This window comes from Osmerus eperlanus, chromosome 11 (genome assembly GCF_963692335.1).
Source record: "Osmerus eperlanus chromosome 11, fOsmEpe2.1, whole genome shotgun sequence".
Classification (NCBI taxonomy): Eukaryota; Metazoa; Chordata; class Actinopteri; order Osmeriformes; family Osmeridae; genus Osmerus; species Osmerus eperlanus.
Window position 1 is genome coordinate 17,394,426 of NC_085028.1, and position 25,784 is coordinate 17,420,209.

Here is a 25,784-nt window from a genome sequence, read left to right on the forward strand (position 1 = left end):
TTGAAATCCTTCTCTTCACCGGTGATGTAATGGCGTTGAGAACGTTGGGTATGCGGCGCCACCTGCCGGTGAAGATTACGAACTGCGCCTTACATCCCTCGAGGCTCGTTCTCTTTCCCTCCAACTAAAATTACATCAACCTATTTTACAATTTGCCAACAATAAAGCAAGCGTTAATATTAAAAACGGCTTATCAAATATGTACTACACGTGTAACATTTAGAAAGTAAAACGAAAACAACCAACCATTTAAGGACTGGGTGTCACTCGTCAGAAAAGTTCCTTATTTACATCCACTCAGGGATTCGATCCACTGTCCTCGGATTCAGCACGCAGTGACTGCGAACTGAAACTAGCTTCTCTGCCAACTGCGCCACCGAAAAGCTGACAGCATCACAAAGATGAAGTTAAACCAGTTCAACTTGGTTACACGGGAACCCCATCAGAACCAGACTGGAAAATAAATCAGTCAAGTCTTAATTGTGTTGGTCAAGTTTTGTGTATTATATTCTAATATCGTTTTGTCTCTGTTGTATTTAATTTTGCCTGTACTGTAAGGAAATACAAATTTAAAACATTTCAATAGGTAGACACACTTTATTCCTAAAACTGAGGCTGCAACATTTGTGTCGGCACACATTTATATATACACATATATACACACTCACGCGCACACACACTCACATTCTCTCTAAATCTGTCATATAAAATATATAATCTGACATTGTACCTTCTGCTTGTCTTCCCCAGTGTCTGGAACCAGTCTGCATGTCGCCAGCTCTCAAACACATCCACACTCTCCCTACACTACTTCATTTGTACATTGTGGCAATATAAAGGTATGTACCCTTTGAAAAAAAAGTATACTCTAAAAGCGATCTACAGCAAAATTCACTTGAGCAGGTTTTGTCGATTTTTCATAATTTGTGAAAATGACTTGACGTTTGAAAAAAAACAAAAAACAACCTCAAATTCATTTACAGTGAGATGGCTATACACACAGCCTCTAAGATTTGTGATATATAAAAGATATTAAGAAATAAAAATTACACAATTAAAAACGTACAATAAATAATATATATGCAGGCATTTCATTAGGATAAAATGTCATAGATTGAAATCTAAGGTTGTTAAAAAGACTTAATTTATTGTCCTTTATGAAAAGTCCCTTGATCATCCAAAAGGTTCAAACGGGCTTCGTGGCTTTGGGTTGATTGACAGACAGGCTCCTCCTCCTCCAGACAGGCTCCTCCTCTTCCAGTGATAACCTGTGGGAGGGGCCTGCAGGCCCCCCCCCCCCCCCCCCTCTTCCAAGGAATGTATAAATCAGGAAGGGTCTGACACCCCCCGACTCCCAGAGTAGCTGTAGTCCCTGATAAAGGTATGACATCTCTAAGGCTTCCTTCTCCTCCTCCTCCTCCTCCTCCTATCTCCTGGTGGTTCCTCGGTGAGTCTTCGGCGCAGGCCGGGTCCTCAGTGCTGTGTTCAGAGGTTCAGAGCATGTTCATGATGAAGTTGTATAGCTGGTTGAGCACCACGAAGTGGACAGGGAGACATGAGCGGCGGTCCTGGGTCGCAGGGTTGCACGTCAGCCAGGAGAGGGCGTTGTACTGCTCCAGTACAAACCTGTCGTGTGTGTGTGTGTGTGTGTGAGTGGGGTGGGGGGGGGTACAAGTAAACAGATTAGATTTGATTTAGGAGGACACATCTAAAACGACAGCCAGGGAGATCCAGATCTAGGAAGGAGGAGTGAGTAGGTGACAGGGAATAGGAGAGAAGATGACAGCCAGGATGGAGGGAGGAGAGAGGGGGATGTGAGAGGGGGATGTGAGAGGGAGGGGGAGGAGGGAGGGGAGAGGGGGATGTGAGAGGGAGGGGGAGGAGGGAGGGGAGAGGGGGATGTGAGAGGGAGGGGGAGGAGGGAGGGGGATGTGAGAGGGAGGGGGAGGAGGGAGGGGGATGTGAGAGGGAGGGGGAGGAGGGAGGGGAGAGGGGGATGTGAGAGGGAGGGGGAGGAGGGAGGGGAGAGGGGGATGTGAGAGGGAGGGGGAGGAGGGAGGGGAGAGGGGGATGTGAGAGGGAGGGGGAGGTGTACCTGAGGACATCAGAGGTGTGGTTGGAGTCCAGGGGGTGGGAGTGCTTGCTGTGGAGCAGCTCGTCTGATGAAGACACGTGCAGGTGCAGCGACGCCTGCAGACAAACCCACCAATCAGAGAAACCCACCAATCAGAACATCTACTACAGCGTCCATGACGACCTGACCCAGGTAACCTCACTCGTTTATTACAGGACTTGCTTGTTACAGGTTTAGATGGGCAAATAGGCAAATGTCAAGGACCGACGAATTCTAATGTACTCGTTACAAACTGCAAATAAACGTAAAAGTCGAACTTGTGTGTGTGAGAGTGTGTGTACCTTGAGGAAGAGGGGACACTGGTTCTGAGCCTGAGGGCAGGAAGACCAGAACCAGTCTGGCAGGGGCCCGGTGCTGGCAGTGGAGATGAAGTATCCCAGAGCCATGGGCTGCTGCAGGATGTTCAGCACTTCCTCATGGGACTCCATCCTGTCTGTGCTCTGGCCCTGCGGAGGACAAGAGTCACTGTCGCTCTACACCGGCCCCCCTCCACACCGGCCCCCCTCCACACCGGCCCCCCTCCACACCGGCCCCCCTCCACACCGGCCCCCCTCCACACCGGCCCCCCTCCACACCGGCCCCCCTCCACACCGGCCCCCCTCCACACCGGCCCCCCTCCACACCGGCCCCCCTCCACACCGGCCCCCCTCCACACCGGCCCCCCTCCACACCGGCCCCCCTCCACACCGGCCCATTCTGGTTTCGTAGGGACTAGTAATTCTATTGCATTCCATTCTAGTCCACAGGATGTGTGTGTCTGACTCCTTCTGAAGCCAGACTTCTGGAGGCGGGGGGGCTCACCTTGCCTCCGTCGCCCCCCTGGTGGTAGTGCCCCCCTGGGGAGTGTCCAGGGGAGGGGGTGGGGGAGCTGGGCAGGATGTTGATGAGGTCTGGGTCCACCAGGTCGTTCTCAAACAGGTCGAAGATGCCCATTCCATCAGAGCCATCTGAGGAGACACACAACAGGGGGGTGAGGGTGTGTGTGGGGGGAGAGACACAGCGGTCACATACAACAGGGGGTGAGGATCAGTGTGTGTGTGTGTGTGTGTACCAGGGTTGATGGGGTTGAACGCGATGTCGATGTTCTCCGTGGTGCTGTTGAGCTGGGAGTGGGCGGAGGTGGGGAACACCAGGATGTGGGTGCAGGACGTGTCCTGGGGTGTGCTCAGCTGGGACGTCTGCATGTTCAGGGTGGTGCTGCGGCCAAACACAGAGCCTGTCGACACCGAGTCTGCAGAGAGAGAGAGAGGTTAACACTGTGTGGGAGACAGAGAGATGAAGAGAGAGACAGAGAGAGAGAGAGCGAGAGAGGTTAACACTGTGTGGGAGACAGACAGAGAGATGACAAACCTGGCATGATGACGAATGAGCCCTGGGGCTCCATGGCGACCAAGCAGGCGCTGAGAATGCTGGGAGTGTCGGCGGCGGAGATGCCGCACATCCTGCAGGAGTCCTTCAGTCTCTTACTGAGGGACTGCAGGTTCCTTCTGCTCAGCACCACGCTCCAGTCTGGAGACACACACACACACACACACTCAGCACCACGCTCCAGTCTGGAGACACACACACACACACACACTCAGCACCACGCTCCAGTCTGGAGACACACACACACACACACTCAGCACCACGCTCCAGTCTGGAGACACACACACACACACACACACACTCAGCACCACGCTCCAGTCTGGAGACACACACACACTCAGCACCATGCTCCAGTCTGGAGACACACACACACTCAGCACCACGCTCCAGTCTGGAGACACACACACACACTCAGCACCACGCTCCAGTCTGGAGACACACACACACACACACACACTCAGCACCATGCTCCAGTCTGGAGACACACACACACACACACGTGACAACATACCTCGCAGCTCCCCGTGGCCCATTCTGCCCAGGCGTCCAATCACCACCCTCCAGGGCAGTGATGTCACCTGCACCAGGCCCAGACACCACTCCCACAGCTTCTGCAGGCTCAGACGCCGGGCGGAGCCCTTTTTCCTGCGGGCCCTGGGACACACACACACAGTCAGAACCCTCAACACACTGGTATGTAGGCCACCAGCAGCCACACTGTGTGTGTGTGTGTATGTTAGGGACGTCCATGATAAGAAGCTGCTCCCCAGAGTGTGTGACTGAACACGTGTGTGTACGTGTTAGGAACATCCATGCTGATGACACAGGTCCCCTGTGTGTGTGTGTGTGTGTGTGTGCGCGTTTTAGGAACATCCATGCTGATGACACAGGTCCCCTGTGTGTGTGTACCTGTTAGGAACATCGATGCTGATGACGCAGGTCTCCAGCAGCTCTCCGTACAGGTCTGTGCAGGAGGCCAGCAGCCAGCGCTGGTCATGTGACAGGCAGTAGGCCACAAACAGCACGTTGTACTTCTGCGCCGCCTCGCCGAACGTCTCGCCAAGCTCTGTCTGCTTGTCCTTCACCGGCGCCAGGATGAAGGGAGGTGTGTACAGACGGACTATCTCCGGACGCTGCTCCAGTCAGAGGGCAAAGGTTAGAGGTCAGGGTCACTGACGTGCAACAGTTCCAACACTCCATGACCCCTGAGGGAAACCCCGTAGGTGAAGGGGTAGAGCAAGTCTATAACGTAACTACGACTAAACTACATTTGTGTTATACTGCTTCATCTCCTGAACTACAAGCACCTGTAACAATGTGTATGTTGCCGTGTATAAAAACGAACAGAATCAAATGGAAAAGTGAGCGTGCATGTCAGACTGGAGGAGAGATCCCCCAGTGGCTGGGGGTGGTGGCGTACCTCAGGGCTTTTCAGGGTCAGGTCCATGGCCAGGCCCGGCCCAAAGCCCGTCAGAGCCTTGAAGTTGGTGGATGCGGGCAGCGGGCGGCGGGCCTGTGTGAACACGGAGAAGGCCAGGGACTTGAGATGCTGCACGTACAGCTGCCGATCCTCGCTATGCACCGGCTGCAGCAGGTACTGGCACGGGACGATCTGGAACACACAGTTAAGTTAATCCTTTTAACTGAGGCAAAAACTGAAACAGACACAGAGAGAGAAAGAAAAGAAAGAAAGAGAAAGGGGGAAGAGAAAGTGTGTGTGTGTGTGTGTGTACCTGCACAGACACAGCGTGTCTGAGCTGAGCGGGCAGGGCCTGCAGCATGTCCAAGTAGCACAGCAGCAGAGCCAGGCTGAGGCTGGAGCTGGTCTCGTCCTCGTAGCTGAAGGGGTCCACCATGTACACCACCACAGCAGGGGGGTAGGAGACCCCGTGAGACTCGCCCTCCGTCGGCCGGCCCACCTTGTCCCTCTCCATGGTGCTGGGAGAGGGGGAGGGGGGGGGAGTGTTAACATGAAACATTCAGACATGAAACATGCTCTCCCACTGTAGACTGAGTTACTTGCAGTGTCGGTGCTGCTAACATCTCTCCTCCTACCCTCCCTCCCTCCCCTCTTCCCTCCCCCATACCTCTCAGGAGGTTCTGCTGCAGGCTGAGGGTGGCTGGCCGTGGACCCGTTGTCCCCCGGGGCCCCCGCAGCCTGGGGCCCGTTCTGGGGGGCCCCGGCCTGGAGCCCTGCCGAGACGAAGGCCGTGTAGCCGCTGGGTTTGGAGGAAGGCATCCCCGCCAAGCCCCCAGGGCCCTGGGGGCCAGGGGGCAGGCCGGAGGAGGAGGGAGGGGTACTGCTGGCGTGGGCAGGCTGGCTGGAGGGGGCGGAGGAGGGGGTGGAGGAGCCGGGGGTCTGGGAGGAGGAGGGGGGAGGAGCAGGGTTGCGCTGGGTGAGTAGGGAGGCGTCCAGTGTTTGCTCTGCCAGGTACGGAGCTGCAGAGGAGAAAGACAAGAAAAACATCAGACATCACTTCCTGTCTGACAGGGTCAGGTACAGTCTAGTCTAGCAATGAAACAAGGTTTATCCCAGAACACAACTACAGCACTGTGGCTACATCATGTGGTTCCCCTGTGGTTCTATGGTTGTCCTCTTGGGGAGCGGGTAACCTACCGAGGTCGTGCCGGCACACTTGAGCGAACAGCTTGATCCTGCTGAAGGCCTCGCTGTCACCGCTGCTGGCCGCCATCTTGAGCAGCCAGTCGCTGAGAGGCTGGTCTGAGAGGCCCCGGGCCCCCACCTTCAGAAGGCCGTCAGAGTGGCCCCTGCAGATGGGCCGATGTTGCCCCAGCTGGCAGGCCTGCACACAGGGGGGGTCAGGTCAGGGTTAAGGTCAGGCCAGGCCCAGGCAGAGCAGACAGGACAGGGAGGAGGAGAGAAGGCGTGTGCAGGAGAGTGTGTGTGTGTGCAGGTGTGTGTGAGAGCAGGAGTGAGAGAGAGCTCCTAGGAGTGTGTTTGTGTGTGCGTGTGTGAGAGAGCAGGAGAGCTCACTCACCTCGTAGACGGCCGACAGGTCCCTGAAGAAGGTCTTGGCTCCATGGAGCAGGGCCTCGTTGTCGGGGCAGAGGACCACATAGCCCACGTCCCTCTGGGAGCCAAACGGCTCCAGCAGCAGCTTCTCCCAGTAGGGCAGGCCAAACGGGGACAGCACCACAAAGTCGTACTCGTAGCCCACCAGGAAGGTGGGGATGGGCAGCGGCTCCGGAGACTCGTCCGTGCCTGGGGGTCAGGGGTCGTCAGATCGGGGACAGAAGGGGAGCTGCTTCTCTTTCCGGGTTAAACCTTGTTTGGCATCTTAAGGCGGTTGTTTTACTGTTAAATGTTGGATTCCTTCACGCTCTGTGAGCCTTTATGTTGAAGAGGCAGCAGAGGTGGGTACTTCTTCCTAACACAGATCTAATTTCTGGTGACATTCTAGTATTTTTGTCTACGTAAATATACACTCCTAAAATGACGTGCGTGGATCCCTAGCACAGGTTAACCCATGTCAGGTGTGGTCCCTAGCACAGGTTAACCCATGTCAGGTGTGGTCCCTAGCACAGGTTAACCCATGTCAGGTGTGGTCCCTAGCACAGGTTAACCCATGTCAGGTGTGGTCCCTAGCACAGGTTAACCCATGTCAGGTGTGGTCCCTAGCACAGGTTAACCCATGTCAGGTGTGGTCCCTAGCACAGGTTAACCCATGTCAGGTGTGGTCCCTAGCACAAGTTAACCCATGTCAGGTGTGGTCCCTAGCACAGGTTAACCCATGTCAGGTGTGGTCCCTAGCACAGGTTAACCCATGTCAGGTGTGGACCCCAGTCTACGGTCCCCGTAGGATCACACATCCTTGATAAACCAGGCAGGTGAAGAACATATGGCACCAGAACGGTACTTGGCCGTTGGTGGGTGTTTACCGTAGGAGCCTCGGCCGGCCATCTTGTGGAACTGCTGCCAGGTGAGCGGGCCCTGCACGCCCCAGGAGCGCACGCTGCGCTTCTTCTGGATGGCGTCCTGCAGCACGGGCTGGAGCGACAGCAGCACACGCAGCACGTCCCCCGAGAACAGGGCACTCACATCTGCAGCTGGGGAGAGGGGGCAGAGAGGGAGGGAGAGGGAGGGAGAGAGAGAGATGGAGGGAGAGAGAGATGGAGGGAGAGAGAGAGATGGAGGGAGAGAGAGATGGAGGGAGAGAGAGATGGAGGGAGAGAGAGAGATGGAGGGAGAGAGAGATGGAGGGAGAGAGAGATGGAGGGAGAGAGAGATGGAGGGAGAGAGATGGAGGGAGAGAGATGGAGGGAGAGAGAGATGGAGAGAGAGAGAGATGGAGGGAGAGAGAGAGATGGAGGGAGAGAGAGATGGAGGGAGAGAGATGGAGGGAGAGAGATGGAGGGAGAGAGAGAGATGGAGGGAGAGAGAGAGATGGAGGGAGAGAGAGAGATGGAGGGAGAGAGAGAGATGGAGGGAGAGAGAGAGATGGAGGGAGAGAGAGAGATGGAGGGAGAGAGAGATGGAGGGAGAGAGAGAGATGGAGGGAGAGAGAGATGGAGGGAGAGAGAGAGATGGAGGGAGAGAGAGAGATGGAGGGAGAGAGAGAGATGGAGGGAGAGAGAGAGATGGAGGGAGAGAGAGATGGAGGGAGAGAGAGAGATGGAGGGAGAGAGAGAGATGGAGGGAGAGAGATGGAGGGAGAGAGAGATGGAGGGAGAGAGAGATGGAGAGAGAGAGAGATGGAGGGAGAGAGAGATGGAGGGAGAGAGAGAGATGGAGGGAGAGAGATGGAGGGAGAGAGATGGAGGGAGAGAGAGAGATGGAGGGAGAGAGAGATGGAGAGAGAGAGAGATGGAGGGAGAGAGAGATGGAGGGAGAGAGAGAGATGGAGGGAGAGAGAGAGAGAGATGGAGGGAGAGAGAGGTGGAGAGAGAGAGAGTCAAACACATTAACTGGCATCCACACAGATGAGGAGGTTCCTCCTGAAAGTAGTAAGACTGAGTTGACAGAAATGTCCCGTGTGTGAGAGGCAGTGAGACAAAGACAGACAGGAGGCAGAGAGGAGTTAGGATTCTGACCCTATCCCAGGTCCAGCAGGGTGTTCCTCACCTTTGCGTTGGGGCCAGGGGTGCAGACAGGTGCTCTTGACCAGAGCCTCGTCCACCTTGCCCCCAGACATGTTATCCATGAACTGCCTCCCGTGCTCCAGGGCCATGTAGCAGTCGTTGTAGCAGTCTCTCTCCCCCACCCTGAGGAAGGGCCTGGGCCCTGGGCCCGGGCTGGGGGCCCCACCGGCCACCATGGGGACGAAGGGGTTGGTGCACTGGTCCTGCAGCAGCAGGATCAGCTCGTCTGGGGGGTGCTCCTTCAGAAGCCCCCCACGGAGCGCGCCCCCCGCCCGCCTCTCCTCGTATCTCCTCTCCGTGTCGCGGCCGGCCTCCGAGCCTCGGCCCACCACGTCCAGCTCGTCCTCCAGGAACAGGCCGGCCGACTGGCCGTGGCGCCGGTTGGCGACGGCGCTGAAGCCGCAGGTGCAGGGGTACTGAGCCTCGCCGTCATCGCTCAGGTACACGCCCACGTCGGCGCCGCGGATGTTCATGTTGCACACGCACACACAGCAGCTGTCGAAGTTGCAGTCCTTGAAGAGGTTCATGACCGACTCGGAGAGGATGAGGGTGACGTAGAGGCTGTGGGCCTCCGGGATGGAGGACACGGTGGCCGGCTCCACGGAGCTGAGAGGCCGGCAGGTGGAGGGGGTGGAGGCCGGGGAGTAGAGGTCGGGGTTGTCGTACTTCAGGGAGCCCTGGACGCTGGCAGGGCCGCGGGGGGTGCGGGGCGTGCGAGGGGTGCGGGGGGTGGGTGCGGAGAAGCGGGGTGTGGCGGGGGACGGCAGGATGCCAGCGTTGCTGGGCGGGGCACTGTTGGACAGGAAGGGCGTGTGTGTCTGAGGAGTGTAGCTCTGGCTGTAGTCCGGCTCCACACTGGGGATGTTGCTGCAACAACAATAAAAACAGACTCCAGTCGAAATCACAGCCCAACTGTAGTCCAAAACTAGATATAACTTTTTCACAAAAAAATAAGCGCAAAGTTTCAGGAAAATAAAGTTCTACCTTTCAAAACTTTTTCCGAAACAAAAAAAAAAAAAAAAAGTGAAAGGAGAGAACAGACAAGCCTATAACAGTAGATGACAGCAGAGCACAATAGATTACAGGCTAAACTAAACATACTTATTTTTTATAATAATTATATATTTTTTGATGCTGCTTTCTGCCTTGCTCCATAGCGTAGACTAGCTTCCATTTGTTGTGCGTGATAACCAGGAATTGAAAAATCTCGAAATGACAAAAAAATAATATTGTTCATGCCAGATCATACAGACTAAAACTAAATGAGCCTGGCTTTAAAATTTAATAAGTAGAAAGTACAGAAGTGTAAAAAATGTAAGGAGTGAAAGTAAAGTACAGTAACAAAGTACTTTGCTACTTCCCATCTCTGACTATAGCCCAAATCCCAGACCCATTATAGTCTGAGAAATACACACATACAACCCTAACCCTGCCAACAGGCACTAAAGTAGTTTATAAGACACATTAAAAGGCAGGCCAGTCAGCCAGCAGTCCAGAGGGGTTTACCTGTCTTTGGTGAGGAGGGTGAGGGGGGGCGCAGAGGCCATGAGCTCCAGCTTGCCCAGGGTCCAGCTGGGCGTGTACACGCACTCCTCTGGCAGGCGGACAGGCATCAGGCACTGACTGGGGAGGGTCTTCAGGGGGGCGAACATGGAGCAGCCAGTGAAGGGGGGGCAGGCCTCCGCCTTGAACACGAAGGAGAAGTCCTGTAGGGGAGGAGGAGGAGTGTGGGAGCAGGAGAGGGGTGAGGTGAGGGAGGCGCATGAGAGGAAGAGAGGAGAACACCAGTGTAAGACACGATAGCCATCCTCATCTGTGTTGAGATAAAACACAGGTGGCTTGTTTCCCCCCAGAACGCTCAAGCTCTCACTGAAATACTGTTTACAGACCACAGTATTCAGTGACACTCCACTGTGAGTGTGTGTGTGAGTGTGTTAGCGTGTGTGTGTGTTAGCGTGTGTGTACCTTGAGCTCAGAGGGCTTGGGGCTGCAGAAGCCCTCCTCCACCTCCATCCTGTAGAGGGCGCTGAGCTGGCTCCCATCCACCAGCGTGAGGCCAGCCCCGCCCTCCACCGCCCCGTACTCCTTCCCCCCCGGGTTCATGGGAGAGTAGCCCATGATGTGCTGCTCCAGGGAGGGGGGCGTGGGGAACATCTGGTGCAGGTCTGCAGAGCCTGGAGGAGGAGGGGGAGGAAAGAGAAGAGGTCAGCTATCTGCTGGGGAACTGCAGTGGGAGCCAGTGTCAGTGTTGGGGAGTGATACTTACTGATGCTTGACAGAGCGTCCAGAGCTCCTGGTTTCTTCTCCTCTGCTCCAGCTGCTGCTCTCCGAGACCCCGGCTGGAAAACACACAGACCAGCTCTGACCATGACCACAACCTGACCACACACACCTAACCCTGACCACAACCACATCCAAACTTGACCACACAAAGACACAGGTTCTAACTACAGAGAGAGACAGACAGATGGAGAGAGACACAGACATAGATAGAGAGCTAACCGCTAGTTCGTCCTCGTCAGAGTTGAAGATGTTGTCCAGGTCGTTGAAGGACACTGCCAGGTCAGCTTCTTCATGGAAGAGGCTGGTGGAGGGGACTGGCTTGCTGCCCGAGCCCTGGCCATCTGCACACACACACACACACACACACACGAGGGGTGGGGGAGGTGAGGAAAACGAGAAAGAGAAGGGGAAAGAGAGAGGGGGGGGGAGAGGGGAGAAGGAGGAGAGGAGGAAAGAGAGAGAGAGAGAGAGGGGGAGGAGAGCGAGGAAGGAAGAAGGAAGTTCTATCAATTTAAATGTCTCTTATAAACTACAACTAATTATCAACCGACTCCTGTTACTTTGGTAAAAAAGAGAAAGGCGTCTGTACCGTCAGTGGAGCTGTTTCCATCATCCCCCTGCAGGAGAAAGACACGCTTGTTACTCTCCAAGTACACACCCTCAAACATCTTGTGCTCTAAATAAGGACTAGAGGACACTTCACTTCCTGCAATGGATTTAAATCAGGCCCCACTTAACACACGGACAAGCGCATTCTCTGCGTGTGTGTGTGTGTTCGTGTGTGTGCGTGTGTGTTCTCTACATGTGTGTGTGTGTGCGCATGGTCTAACCATTTCCACCCACCTTGTGTTTCTCTCCCACTTCTCTCTCCCCGCCAGCCTTGTCCTTCTTCCCTGAGAAGGTGAACTCCTCGTCTCCCTCCACGAAGGCGTAGGGGTCGGCCTCCCCGTCCTGCTCCTCGCCCGTCATGGCCGCCCCCAGGTGGCCGTTCCTGCGCTGGGTGTACGTCCTCACCAGCTCCTGGGACACCTTCAGCAGGTGCCCCGACCCCGACATCAACCTGGGGGGAGGAGCCACAGGATCAGAGGGGGAACAACATGGATGGAAGGGTTAGGGTTTGGTGGTGGAAGGGTTAGGGTTTGGTGGTGGAAGGGTTAGGGTTTGGTGGTGGAAGGGTTAGGGTTTGGTGGTGGAAGGGTTAGGTGATGGAAGGGTTAGGGTTTGGTGGTGGAAGGGTTAGGGTTTGGTGATGGAAGGGTTAGGGTTTGGTGGTGGAAGGGTTAGGGTTTGGTGGTGGAAGGGTTAGGGTTTGGTGGTGGAAGGGTTAGGGTTTGGTGGTGGAAGGGTTAGGGTTTGGTGGTGGAAGGGTTAGGGTTTGGTGGTGGAAGGGTTAGGTGATGGAAGGGTTAGGTGATGGAAGGGTTAGGGTTTGGTGGTGGAAGGGTTAGGGTTTGGTGGTGGAAGGGTTAGGGTTTGGTGGTGGAAGGGTTAGGGTTTGGTGGTGGAAGGGTTAGGGTTTGGTGGTGGAAGGGTTAGGGTTTGGTGGTGGAAGGGTTAGGGTTTGGTGGTGGAAGGGTTAGGGTTTGGTGGTGGAAGGGTTAGGGTTTGGTGGTGGAAGGGTTAGGGTTTGGTGGTGGAAGGGTTAGGGTTTGGTGGTGGAAGGGTTAGGGTTTGGTGGTGGAAGGGTTAGGGTTTGGTGGTGGAAGGGTTAGGGTTTGGTGGTGGAAGGGTTAGGGTTTGGTGGTGGAAGGGTTAGGGTTTGGTGGTGGAAGGGTTAGGGTTTGGTGGTGGAAGGGTTAGGGTTTGGTGGTGGAAGGGTTTGGTGGTGGAAGGGTTTGGTGGTGGAAGGGTTAGGGTTTGGTGGTGGAAGGGTTAGGGTTTGGTGGTGGAAGGGTTAGGGTTTGGTGGTGGAAGGGTTAGGTGATGGAAGGGTTAGGGTTTGGTGATGGAAGGGTTAGGGTTTGGTGGTGGAAGGGTTAGGGTTTGGTGATGGAGGGTCCAGGCTAACAGCAGGGTTAAGGTTTGGTGATGGAGGGTCCAGGCTAACAGCAGGGTTAGGGTTTGGTGATGGAGGGTCCAGGCTAACAGCAGGGTTAGGGTTTGGTGATGGAGGGTCCTGGCTAACAGCAGGCGTGCACCAGCTGGAGACTCACTCTGTGACGGACACCACGGCGTCCATCCCCACGGCGTCCATCCCCCCTCCAGAGTCCTCCCTCAGCTTGTCCCGGGGCAGCTGGGGGGTGTGGAAGCTGGAGGGCTTCTTGCGGGGCAGGTTGAAGTACTTCCAGGGGTTGTGGGCTGTGTCCTCGTTGGGGTTGATGGCCGAGCCCACATAGGCGGTGTGCTCCAGGGGCTCCGGGTAGGCCGGGGGGAAGGGCAGGGGCAGCGGCCCCAGGGAAGGCTCCTCCGACTGGGCCTTCTGAGGCAGCAGGCATGGCTCGGAGGAAGGGGGGTAGAAGTGTTGGTGTGTGGGGGTGGAGGAGCTCTTCCCAGGGCCCGGGTCTTCCCCTCCCCCTCTCTCCGACAGGTGGGGGCTGAGGGGGGGCGGCTGGGGGGAGCCGGCCAGGTCGGCGGGGGGACCGTGGGCGTGGAGCGTGGGGGCTTTGGGGAGGGCTGCGTCCACGTGGTGCAGGCTGGGGTAGGGGCCCTCCTCCTGGGCTCGCAGGCACACCCTTTGGGGCTGGGGCTCCGGGCCGGGCTCCTCGCTCGCCAGGCTGCGGTGGTGGAAGGGGGTCTGGGGTCTCTTCTGCTGCTTGTCCCCCTTGTCGGGCTTCTCCCCCTGCTTGTGCTTGGGGGCAGGCTGGGGGGGCTGGCCGGCAGAGGGGGGGTGGCCTGAGACGCTGCCTGCACGCTGCTTCTGGTTCTTGTGCCTGGTGTGTGTGTGTGTGTGGATAAAGGGGGGACAGAAGACAAACACACACATCATTAAAACATTTCTCCTTGGATGTGAAGAGTTCCTAGACAGCATTGGTCCGGCCTGGCTGCAGCGGCGCGCTGGTGTGAGCAGCGTACCTCGTGCAGCTGCAGAGCGTCCTCTGTGATGCCTCCACAAAGTCCCACATGTCCGTCCTGTCAGCCTCGTCCTCACAGCCACCGTTTGTCAGCGTGGAGAACTTCCTCCTGGAGGAGAACAACACGACAGTGACGTTATTCAGCCTGTCAACCACCACACTGAGGAGCAAGCTACCCGCGTTCGGATTCTAGAGCTCCACGTTTACATGGAGCATGCATGTTTAAACTCCTACATGAAGCTAGGTGATTGTCTGGCAGAAGGACCCTCGCAGGGTCAGAGGTCAGCCCATGTCTGAACTAGAGGTCAGAACTCACTTGCTCTGGGCTCTGTTGCTGTTGCACTCCTGCCACACCCCCTCCAGCACCTGGCTGGCCAGCCTGCGAGGGAGTCGGCCCCCGTGGAGCCCCCCGTCCTGCGAGCCCCCGCTCTCGGAGGAGCAGGCCAGCTTCAGCCAGCGCTGGCACGACTGGGAGTCTGGAGGGGGAGAAGGAGAGGGAGATACAGATACGGAAAGAGAGAGGGAGAGAAGGAAGTTAGTGTGTGTATATTTAAGATGAGGAAAACCTGTCTGAATAGGAATCTAGTTTGGCGGCGTCTTTATGACATAGTATTGTGGTATGTTGCGCTCGCACATGCCTAAATGAATATCTATGTCTGTGTGTGCGTGTCTGTGTGTGCGTGTCTGTGTGTGCGTGTCTGTGTGTGCGTGTCTGTGTGTGCGTGCGTGTCTGTGTGTGCGTGTCTGTGTGTGCGTGCGTGTCTGTGTGTGCGTGCGTGTCTGTGTGTGCGTGTCTGTGTGTGCGTGTCTGTGTGTGCGTGTCTGTGCGTGCGTGTCTGTGCGTGCGTGTCTGTGTGTGCGTGTCTGTGTGTGCGTGTACCTCTCTGGGCCTCCTCGGGGGAGGTAGGGGGGGTGAGGGTGACGGAGGACATGGCGGGGTCTCTGGTGCCGGCCAGGCCCTGCTGAGCTCCAGCCATGCTGGAGGAGGCTGGCACTGCGCCCTGTGAGCCCAGGGACGGGAGCTCCGCCTGGGGCACCAGCACCAGGCAGGCTGGGTACACCATCCTCACCCCCGCTGGAACCACACACACACCATCGGTCAGCACACACACCCTCATCATCATCACCATTAGTACACCATCACCACCCACAATAATTATAACCATCACTATTAGTATCACCATCATCACCCACAATCAAGAAACCCCACACCCACCTGCTAAGTAACAGCATCATCACCACCACCACCACCACCCGCCCTGGCCACACCCCCCTCTCTTACCCACGAGGCGCCGCCCCCCCCCTCTTACCCACGAGACCCCGCCCCCCTCTCTTACCCACGAGACCCCGCCCCCTCTCTTACCCACGAGACCCCGCCCCCCTCTCTTACCCATGAGACCCCGCCCCCATCTCTTACCCACGAGACCCCGCCCCCCTCTCTTACCCACGAGGCCCCGCCCCCCTCTCTTACCCACGAGGCCCCGCCCCCTCTCTTACCCACGAGGACCTCCACAGCGGCCAGAGAGTCGTCCTCCCAGTCGCCCTCCTCCATGCTGTCGTCGGGGCGCTGTGCGGCGCGTGGCGTGACGGGGTAGAACTGACGCCACTCCTCCATCAGCTTCTGGGTGGGGGGGTCGGACATCTTGAAGGACTGTCCCGTCAGGCTGCCATTCAGGCCGTACGGACTCAGGATCACTGCGGAGATGCACCGGAGCTTAGGGTCTTGTGGTTGGTTATATTTATTAGTAAAAAAATATATACATTTGGGTGGGGGGGGTCAGGACGAGGGACAGGGTTAGGGGGGACAGGGTTAGGGGGGACCCACCTTGCAGAGGGCTGGAGGTCTGCTGGGCCAGACTGAGGTGCTCCTCGGCCAGCCTCTGCAGGGGCTGGTGCTGGGCGATCTCCACGCTGGTGCACACGTTGCTGTCTCCGTGCAGGAAGAAGGTGAAGGAGCAGGACAAGTGCTCACTGCCGGGACAACACAGCCCCTTAGCAACACAGCCCCTTAGCAACACAGCCCCTTAGCAACACAGCCCCTTAGCAACACAGCCCCTTAGCAACACAGCCCCTTAGCAACACAGCCCCTTAGCAACACAGCCCCACAACAACAACAAACTAAACTACTAAAGCAGGAAACAGGTTCTCCTGTCGCACTCAGATGCAGGGCTGGTGAAAGGGACGGTGTTTGTAACGCTTGTTGGGGTAGAAGGAGGGGGGGGGGTCACGAACTCACGAGAAAAACTCCCCGGTGGAAAAGTGTTTACAGTCGTTACCGCGGCAACAGCCTCAACCGTCCTTCCGCACAGAGAAAGTTTAGTATGAGTCAGAAGGGGGAGGGGAGTAAGGGGGGAGAGAAGAGGGGAGAGAAGAGGGGAGGCCTCATTCCAAGCATAACTGCAGCGAGTGCACTTTGATCTAGGCTGTGAAACCAAATAAAAAAGTGCTTCCAGGTCATAATGGCTGCTTGCTCTGAGCCAAACACACAGAACGACTAGAGACCTGTGATTGAGGCCACAGAGGAAGCTAGCGGCGCCCCGAAACCTGACCCCCTCAAACTCCACTCAGACTGGACCAAGTTCCCCCAAATAGGCTCAAAACGCTAAAATAACCTGGATTATAATAGCCTTGACGAGTTGAAACTAGTCGGCCGTTTCCTGCACTGGCACGGCACAGTCAAGCGGGGGAAATGTACTAAAATAGTTCCTGTTGACATGGTTGGTGTAAAACCACAGTGCAGACTCAGCATTGTCCAAAGACAGCCCTGTTTATCACACAGACGGGAAGAGAGTAAGAGACAGAGAAAGGGGGGAGACAGATATGAGAGAGAGAGAGAATGAGAGAGAGAGACAGAGAGAGACAGAACAGGCGACAGCTGAATGCCTGGTGTCTTGCCTGCTAGAAAGCAGCACTAACACTAGTAGACTTTCCCCTGAACTCCCCAGACTGAAGACCTGTTCTCACGCTCCTACACCACTAACAACCACTACACACTTCCAGCCCTGAAACACACACCCTCACACACACACACCCTCTCACGCACACAGGAGCAAAGCTTCAAGTGACCGTCCAGACTGCCCTGTTGGACTCTCCAGACAACAGGGGTTGAGCTATAATGAGCCCAGCAGAGTACTACAGCAGGACACACACACACAGTAGAGTAACAACCCAGCTATGAACTTCCCTTCAGGACATCCTTATACGTGTGGTTGTTAGTGAGCTTGCAAAACTTTTCACCGCACATCAATCTTGATAACATTTAAATAGTGCAACTCAGTTTTTGCTTTAACTGTCTCTCTCTCTGTCTCTCTCTCTGTCTCTCTCTCTGTCTCTCTCTCTGTCTCTCTCTCTGTCTCTCTCTCTGTCTCTCTCTCTGTCTCTCTCTCTCTCTCTCAGGGGCCCTGAAAACCAACATCTTCAACTCTGACGCAGCGTTTGCAAAACTGCGTACACAAAAACAAACAAACCACCACGTACCTCTTGTTGATGGGCTTCTCGTCCTTCTCGTAGGGCCTGACGAACCAGCGGCCCACCCGCACCAGGCTGCGCATCACCAAGCAGCGCTCCAGCAGGTTGTGAATGGCCTTGAAGAGGAGCGTGCGACACTCGTATGACAGACCGCTCTCCCACTCCCCATCCTCCTCACCTGGGGTGGAAGGAGAGGGGAGACAGGAGAGGAGGGAGAGAGGGGAGATTCAGACCAGGTGCATCCACTGCAACATCAACTGTGCGTCAGGGTTTGTGTGTGTGCAGGTGAGCATGTGTGTGTAGATGCATGCGTGTCTGTAAGAGTATTCAGCGTGTGTGTATTCCGTGTGTGCGGGGCCCTTACTGGAGAGCTCGTGGTGGATGAGCTCAGCGAAGCTGGGGTCGTCTCCCCACCAGAAGAGCCAGAGCTCGCGGCGTCCGGGGCTGTGGTGCCGTCGCCACACGCTCAGCACATCGGCCGCCAGGCAGCGGCTGAAGCTGCACAGGATGGGGTCTTCCTCCGTCACCGGGAACAGGATGGGGGACGAGGTGGGCCCCTGCCACACGAAACGCCGCCATTTAATCCCAGTCAGGTCAGCCTGAGGAAGAGGAGGAGCGAGAGATGAGAAGGAGAGGGAGGGACAAGGGGAGAGAGGGAGGAGAGGGAAGGACAAGGGGAGAGGGAGGAGAGGGAAACAAGGATTAGACGAGAGAGAGGTAAAGTGTGCGAGATATAGGCGATACTTTAACAACTCAGCCTAACGAGTAGAGAAATCCCGCTTTGACTTGTCAGTTGATCAAGTTCTATAGCATTTATAACGTCATGTGACCGTTTATTAAAAACAACAACAGCCATGCCTTCATTCAACTTCTCAGTGAAGTCACATACATGAGCTACTCCTGTGAGTAAATGGTGTAGAAAGTGGTTGGGTCAACAAATGAGTAGCTGCTACTACTACTATCAACACTGTTGTTTTGTTATTCTCCATTTGTAAACCCGTGTCATCTAACGCATTTCGTAAAATAGGTCTAAGGTGAATTAAAGTGATAGTTGCAAAATACGGTGTATATAATGTCGCTAAAGCAGATCAACTCTTCAAAAAAATGCACCGATGTTCCAAAAGAATAATGCAGGCTGACTCATGTGATTCCGCAGGCCGAAAAGTTGGTCAACAACCTGCTAACTAAAATCAAAAGTTGCAAATAACTGCCGGTGTACGCTTCGGACTAAAAGCAAAGGAACGCTTTTAAGAGTTAGTCTGTATTAACAATTAAGTATGAATATTAACAACTCAACACAATCCCAGAACCTCATAAAAACGTCAAAAAATATAAATCTCGCGTATCAACTGGGTTGCAGTGATCAGTTTCCCTACATTTGCTCATTTGACGGGTAAATACAACATTTGAATGACGATAAATTACATCTGACCGTTTAAACTCGCTGTATGCAATTAAATAACACAACTATTAAATAAAATGCAAAGGAGCTAACTGTTTGCAAGCTAACTTGTAATCGAGCACAGCAGGCCTTGTGCCTCCCGTCAGCTGTGTAGCTAGTAGCTTAAGGTGCCAGGCAGACCAAAATGGCTTTCTGGTCTCTCATGACTAGCATGCTAGCTAAAGGTAAAATGATGTCTTACCAAGCAAAATAGGTTGGAGTGGCAATCCTCCAAACTAGCCCCGTTTGGTACAAAACATGAACTCATCTTCTCACACAAGCGTGAATGTACAGTCCATTGTCTCAGTCACCGCAAGAAGAGTAATATTTTGCCAAGTTTGGCCACGGTAACTACACCTAAGTATCTAGGGAAACCATTCAGCACATCTAAGTTGGCTATGGGATAAGCTAGCAAACAAGTTATTTACGCAACCGGTTGAAGGCTAGGTAGCATTAGCTCTAGGTAGCTAACAGCCTAGTTTGCTCGTTAGCTTTAGCTAACTAGCTTACGCTTGGCTAGCTCTCTAGCAAATGTTTGAACCTAACTTATAATCTATTGTCTGTCTTTGGGCTAGCTACATATAAATAGTGCTGTCTAACAGTACGTTTACATGAACAGAAATAGCTGCAATATAATCTCCACCTCGAACACAAGAAAGCTAAAAGTCACTCAAGCTAGCGTTAGCTAACACCATTTCGGAGCAGAGGAACTCTCCCCTCCCCCTGATCGCTCAGCTAATGTTAGCTAGACAGCTAACTTTAGCTAACTAGCTAGCTATCAAGCTAACATACCAAAGACTACACAAAACAGTTAGCCACGCCACTATTCTATAACCTATTACCACGGGAATCAGACGAAAATCGTTAAAAGTGATAAAAATCGATAAAACAACGATGCTGATATGTCTATTCAGCGTTAAAAGCCTGCTACGTATTAGCTGTCGCTAACTCATTCTTGGGTCCTGTAGGTTCCATTTGAATTCATGGATTGAATTCTTTAATGGCGGACAGGAGGACACCTCTGCCTCCGAGCTCCCATTGGCCAATTAGTGGTATTGTGAGTGGAGGCGTCACTGTAGATGTCTTGGAGCTGAGTTTACTGATTTGATCAGTCATGCGACCGTTCCACAAGTCATAACGATATAGATTTTCTTTGATAATGATGTCTTAATGCATGTCTATAACAGCTGTTATTCTTTGGTGTATTAAAACTCCTTTATAATTCACATGTTAGAAAAGTAGAAGTACCTTTATTTTAATGTCCATGTCATGGATTGCGGTCCAATTTGTCTTTTTGACATAAAATAAATTAAACAATATAAATAGCTTTTTGACAACAGTGATAAATGCAGTAAGATTTGTGTGTATGTGTTTTGAGATAGATAAATAGAGTGGAAATAGAGTGAATTCAAATGTGGAATTAACGCTAAATTTGAATGTGGATGGTTTTAATTCCTTGTTTGCTTCTTTGAGCCAAAAGAGTTGTTCTAGCGCTTTAAGAACTACGTCACAGGTGGGCGGAGCTAAAGTGTCGTCTTTATAAAATGTCAACAATTCAACATGCCGGAGACTCGCCTGGAGAATGCAAAGGAAGCATATAACATCGTTTCAGTTGTATCTAAATTTGCTGATGATCATTTGAATATTGTCCGGGTATGGACTGAAACTTCTGATATTAAATTTAAGTCTGAACTTGTGGTGGTGGTTGTGACATTAAATTGAGGTCTGCCATGACTGTAGCCACTTTTGTGCTTCATGTTTCAACAGAAAACCAGCGCTGTGCTCGCTATCGCAGGTCTTATTGTAATATCTAGAAGTATCAAATTAGTAAGTACTTGTTAACGCTACATACTAGTGAAACAGTACTATACTGGCGCAACAATTGGGACAGCGACACTCTGTTTAATGCAATTATTGTTATTTAGGACGACACAGTACTGTGCCTATTTTAATTCTGTATTTATCTTTCATTTCTTTTTTCTCAGATCACTAAGTTTAACTCCGTTTCTGAGATCCCAGCTCGCTTTATCGAGCAGAATGTCAGTCTCCGAGGGAGAGTCAAGTCCATCACTGAGAAAGGTCTGGAAGTGGAACACATCCCAATCCACGTACCTCTCCTCTCCACACTGCTGACCAGACGTAAGAGAAGAGTGTGTGTGTCTGTGTTAAAGATAGTTGGCATGAGAGTGAGTGTGTAGAGAATTCAACTTTGACTTTAGGACTGTGTTATTATTATATTACAATCTGTCGGACTACGTTGATCTTATTGGATAGTATTTTCTTCCTTCAATTTTTTTTAAAAGGATAACAATCTAATTTACCCTTAATCAGAGGGCGTGGCATTGTGGCGCAGTGATCGTTGTCAGGTTGACCGAAAACTGTCTGTTGTGGTTTATCCAATAAGTGTTCCCTCCCTATAGACGGCACATTTCGCCCTTCGCCTGCGCTTTTCCCCCGCTGGTGTTTAATTTTCGTTTCCAGGCTTGGATTCCTGGTCAAAGCCTGTTAGGGATGACATGATATAGCTACAGTGCTATTAAATTCAGGCTTTGAAGCGTGCACTTAAACTGCATTATGTGTAAATCCGTGCCCCGCGCTTAAACTAGGGGATTCAGTCCCATAGTTGCTATCCAGTTAGGTGGATCAAACCACTCTACAATTCCATCTCTTCTTCTGTTGTTTTCCTGTTGCCATGTGGACATTGGGACCACTGCAGGTGCTCCTACTCACTTTTTCCCTGTGGGGAATTGAACCTGTGACCACTTGGTGTGCTGTTTGACTGCAAATCAAGAGGCCAAATACAGACGTTTCTTTGGTAATAAGCATCCTGTAAATAAATCCTTATACGTACATACTATCATCTATTTAGCCCTATAATGCTTTATTTGCATTATGTGTTTGTGTATGCATGTGTGTCTGCGTGTATGTGTGTGTGTGTGTCTGCGTGTGTGTGTGTCTGCGTGTGTGTGTGTGTGTTGCTTCCTCACAGTTCGAGCTGAGGCACTGTAGCCCTGCCTCATGTGTTCTTCCTCACAGTTCGAGCTGAGGCACTGTAGCCCTGTCTCATGTGTTCTTCCTCACAGTTCGAGCTGAGGCACTGTAGCCCTGCCTCATGTCTTCTTCCTCACAGTTCGAGCTGAGGCACTGTAGCCCTGCCTCATGTCTTCTTCCTCACAGTTCGAGCTGAGGCACTGTAGCCCTGCCTCATGTCTTCTTCCTCACAGTTCGAGCTGAGGCACTGTAGCCCTGCCTCATGTCTTCTCTGCCCACAGTTCGAGCTGAGGCACTGTAGCCCTGCCTCATGTCTTCTTCCTCACAGTTCGAGCTGAGGCACTGTAGCCCTGCCTCATGTGTTCTTCCTCACAGTTCGAGCTGAGGCACTGTAGCCCTGCCTCATGTGTTCTTCCTCACAGTTCGAGCTGAGGCACTGTAGCCCTGCCTCATGTGTTCTTCCTCACAGTTCGAGCTGAGGCACTGTAGCCCTGCCTCATGTGTTCTTCCTCACAGTTCGAGCTGAGGCACTGTAGCCCTGCCTCATGTGTTCTTCCTCACAGTTCGAGCTGAGGCACTGTAGCCCTGCCTCATGTCTTCTTCCTCACAGTTCGAGCTGAGGCACTGTAGCCTTGCCTCATGTCTTCTCTGCCCACAGGTGTGTGTTTGTCGCGGCTGGCGGTGCATCTGGCAGGGGTGGAGCTAACCCCAGAGGCCAGGTTGTGGATGGAGGAGAACCTGAGCCCCACCCAGGTGGTCTGGCTGAGGCTCCTCAGCAGGGACCAGGAGACTCTGCACTGTTTAGTGTCTCTCAGCACAGTAGGTGGTGGATCAGTGATCCTGGAGCTGCCTGATGCTCCAATCAGACATATTTGACCTCATGTCACATGAGTGACCACCTTTGACTCAACACTAGTTACCTGATGAACCAGCTAGTCAGAATCAGGTGCGTGTAGGAGCAAAAGCCTACAGGCAGGTATCTGTCCAGGAGCAGGGTTGAATACGCCTGTGATAGGATGTCCAACAGCAGGTCAAGAGTCACAGGTTCAAATATCCCCAGTACATCACTTTGGATAAAAGTGTAAATTAGCACATTAGTATTATTAATCACCTTTTCCCAGGTTTCCCAGTTCTATACAGAAGGGACATAGGTTTCATTATACATACTTTTTGTAAACAGTAAATCTTTCCCCCTCAAACCCCCCAAAATATAAACACTGTCCCATCCACATTTGAAAACAAACCTGTGCCTCTGCTCTACACAGTACAGAAGTTAGTACAGTAGTAAACTTGTGAATATTTCCTCCTTGTGACAACCTCGCAATTCCCTTCCTGTCCACCAGGGGTCAGTGTGGGCCAGGAGTGTGAACGAGGAGCTGCTGAAGCTGGGACTCGCCCGCACAGTTCCTGTCTGGGGACTTCCTCCTCAGTCACGGCTACACTGGCGCCTCCACAAACGGCTCCTCCAATCAGAGGTCAGCGCTGAGAGGAAGAGGCGGGGACTGTGGAAGGAGGACAGCCAATGGGAGAAGGCGTCTCGGACCTTCAGAGAAAATCGGGTGGTCAGATTCCTAATGAGACTCTTTAAGTGGACCTGATGAATTGATCGACCAGGACTTTCCGAATTCCGTTTCTTTAGAGGCTTGTCAAGGCGAACTGTGCTGTAATGATTCCAAGATGGCATCCGCATGGTTTAGAGGTGAATGGGAGAAAAGCAATTGAGTGGTTTGTTCAGGAAAGTCATCAAGAGTCATCAAGTCTTGTAAAAGTGTTTATATTTTTAGCATTGAAAGTTGCATGTTTTATCAAGACATTCAGACTGTATTGTCAGGTCTAGGATGAGGCAGAGGGCCTTTTGAAACACAGATTTGCTCTCTCTCTCTCTTTCTCGTAATGTGTATCCTAAAGTTTTAAACCTGGCTTGAATCTTAAAACTGAACACCCCAAACTGTATTGCACCTTAGTTACAGACTTTATTCCTCACAGTCTATTTACAAATATAAAACCAAACCAGTATATTTGCTTGGTGTCCGGTCCTAATTTTTCAAATGAAGCCATGGATTCATACGTAGAAAAGTGGGTATTTTCTAGTGAATGGAACTCTGGTCCCCCCTGAAGGAGGTCCTTATTATAATCCCCCGGCTCTCACTTCCTTTAGAAAATCACCACCTCAAACCCCTCTGTTCCCCTCTCTCCTGTGTGTGTGGGGGGGGGGGAGGGGGGGCGGGGGGAGAGAGTTGCATTGTCACAGGGCCGTAACCATGGGGGTCCACTGGTTCCTCTCACCAAGATCGCCGTTACCGTGGTAACGCCTAGTCTGGCAGACAAAGCGTATCAAGAGGTGAAACCCCATACACCCCCTTCTCCCCCTCTCCTCCCTCCCCTCCCTCCCCCTCTACCTCTCCTCACCCCCTCCCCCATCATCCACCCTCACCTCTCTCACCCTTCCTCTCCACCCGACCCCTCACCTCCCCCATAACCCTCTCCCTTCCCTCACCCCAACTCCCTCCACCCCCCCCAAGTTCCCTGGGGAGCTGTGTGTATTTGTAGCAGAAGAGGGGCTTTAAGAGCTCATAAAGAGGTCTCTTACCTGATGGAACTAAGACATCAAACCACTCTGCTGGAGAAGAAGGGAGAGGCTCCAGGCTGGGCGGGGGGGGGTCATAAAAGTGTTACCCAACGAGAGAGTCAGTAAAGCAGCCTTCCAGAGCGGAGGCCAGCCAGAGAACCAGGAAGACTCTAGAATCATGGAGGCGGACGGATGTTTCATTCCAGACCACCACCATTGTTCTTTACCATCTTGTTGGCCATGCTGGACCTATGGGTTTAGTGTGGTGGACCTGTGTGTGTGTGGTGTGTCTGGGAGTAGGGTTGTGACGCCCTAGTGGTGTGTGTGAGGGGTGTATGTATGTGTGGTGGGGGTTGGGGTGTGTGTGTGTGTGTGAGGGGTGTGTGTTTGTGCCAGTTTGTGTGTGTGTGTGCGTGTGTGTGTGTAAGAGAGGAGGACCAAGGAAGTGAAAGGCAGCGGTTCATCAAACTAACGGGCACAGAAGCAGATTATGGAGGGAAAGAGGGGGGGACAGTCCAATAGGAGGAGGGGGGGGGCAGGGGGGGAAAGAGGGGGGAAGGGTGGAGAGAGAAGGATGGATGAGGGAGGGGAGGGTGGAGAGAGAAGGATGGATGAGGGAGGGGAGGGTGGAGAGAGAAGGAGGGATGAGGGAGGGAAGGGTGGAGAGAGAAGGAGGGATGAGGGAGGGGAGGGTGGAGAGAGAAGGAGGGATGAGGGAGGGGAGGGTGGAGAGAGAAGGAGGGAGGGGGGAGACATTAAGAGGGGGATGAATCAGTGAGTATGTCTTTTGTTGTGTAAATGTTACCAGTGGCTGCTGGAGTGGTTTCTGATTGGATGGCTGGTTTGAATTGGAAGGTGCAATTCACTGGCGCTGCCAGACTTTGACCAGTCACTAGGGAGAAAGCACAAAGCTAACACGCACTAACACACTCGCTCACACACACAGAAATAGTTAACACACACACGTACAGCTAGCTCACACACACACACATGGACACAAAGCACAGAGCTAACATACTCCATGAAATAATGGTTAAAAAATATATATTGTTTGTTTCAGTGTTTTTGTCATTTTCTTACTGTTGTTGTGTTAGTAGTGAAATAACTTTATAATGCTATGTTGCAGACCAAGTCCTTAATCCTGAGTCACCAAACTCAGAGTGCTCCCTCTCTCTCTATTTATAAACAAAGATTTCATGTTGGCTGTTTGGTCGTTTGACTGATCGATGGATATGAAAAAAATGCATGAATCAAAGATTAAGTGGCTTAAACGAAACATGTCTTTATGGTGGAGACCGCGTGTCGGGCCGGTGTCCGGAAAGCTGACAATCCAGAAAATCCGTTCCGCACTTTCCTTCAACCGACGGCCGCTCGCTGTGCTCGTTTGAATGATGAGTGTGGCGGATGGGACTTGCTCCT

General features: G+C 53.1%; 2 protein-coding genes across 4 annotated transcripts; one reads left to right on the forward strand and one right to left on the reverse strand.

The window, feature by feature from the left end:
- Positions 1-521: 521 nt before the first annotated feature.
- Positions 522-19,817, reverse strand: LOC134028680 (mediator of RNA polymerase II transcription subunit 13-like). Of its 3 annotated transcripts, none has more exons than XM_062472378.1 (30): positions 19,008-19,817; positions 17,734-17,963; positions 17,374-17,547; positions 15,722-15,867; positions 15,394-15,591; positions 14,777-14,971; positions 14,213-14,372; positions 13,898-14,005; positions 13,039-13,755; positions 11,729-11,945; positions 11,475-11,502; positions 11,105-11,226; positions 10,869-10,941; positions 10,568-10,776; positions 10,109-10,308; positions 8,586-9,469; positions 7,403-7,570; positions 6,502-6,725; positions 6,120-6,306; positions 5,590-5,941; positions 5,236-5,440; positions 4,923-5,114; positions 4,412-4,635; positions 4,014-4,156; positions 3,485-3,643; positions 3,186-3,365; positions 2,936-3,081; positions 2,416-2,580; positions 2,096-2,190; positions 522-1,626 (listed from the first exon to the last, which is right to left on the reverse strand). In XM_062472378.1, the coding sequence occupies exons 1-30, from the start codon at positions 19,071-19,073 to the stop codon at positions 1,494-1,496; spliced, it is 6,300 nt and encodes a 2,099-aa protein (XP_062328362.1). In that variant the 5' UTR covers positions 19,074-19,817; the 3' UTR covers positions 522-1,493. The 3 variants fall into 3 exon arrangements, with proteins under 3 accessions (XP_062328362.1, XP_062328363.1, XP_062328361.1); XM_062472379.1 differs by having other exon boundaries at positions 7,403-7,564; positions 17,374-17,542; positions 17,729-17,963; XM_062472377.1 differs by having other exon boundaries at positions 17,374-17,542; positions 17,729-17,963.
- A 503-nt stretch (positions 19,818-20,320) lies between these two features.
- Positions 20,321-23,817, forward strand: c18h3orf33 (c18h3orf33 homolog (H. sapiens)). The gene is made up of 5 exons (XM_062473748.1): positions 20,321-20,458; positions 20,573-20,632; positions 20,791-20,944; positions 22,455-22,615; positions 23,140-23,817. The coding sequence occupies exons 1-5, from the start codon at positions 20,366-20,368 to the stop codon at positions 23,392-23,394; spliced, it is 723 nt and encodes a 240-aa protein (XP_062329732.1). The 5' UTR covers positions 20,321-20,365; the 3' UTR covers positions 23,395-23,817.
- Positions 23,818-25,784: the final 1,967 nt, after the last annotated feature.

Bases quoted from the DNA above. Each gene is read 5' to 3' on its own strand.
- LOC134028680 (XM_062472378.1), bottom strand. From the start codon at position 19,073: ATGAGTTCATGTTTTGTACCAAACGGGGCTAGTTTGGAGGATTGCCAC. The intron at 13,756-13,897 runs GTACGCTGCTCA...CACACACACCAG, and splicing joins ACGCTCTGCAGCTGCACGAG to GCACAAGAACCAGAAGCAGC. The intron at 3,644-4,013 runs GTATGTTGTCAC...GTGTGTCTCCAG, and splicing joins GGGCCACGGGGAGCTGCGAG to ACTGGAGCGTGGTGCTGAGC.
- c18h3orf33 (XM_062473748.1), top strand. From the start codon at position 20,366: ATGCCGGAGACTCGCCTGGAGAATGCAAAGGAAGCATATAACATCGTT. The intron at 20,459-20,572 runs GTATGGACTGAA...ATGTTTCAACAG, and splicing joins ATCATTTGAATATTGTCCGG to AAAACCAGCGCTGTGCTCGC. The intron at 22,616-23,139 runs GTAGGTGGTGGA...CCTGTCCACCAG, and splicing joins GTTTAGTGTCTCTCAGCACA to GGGTCAGTGTGGGCCAGGAG.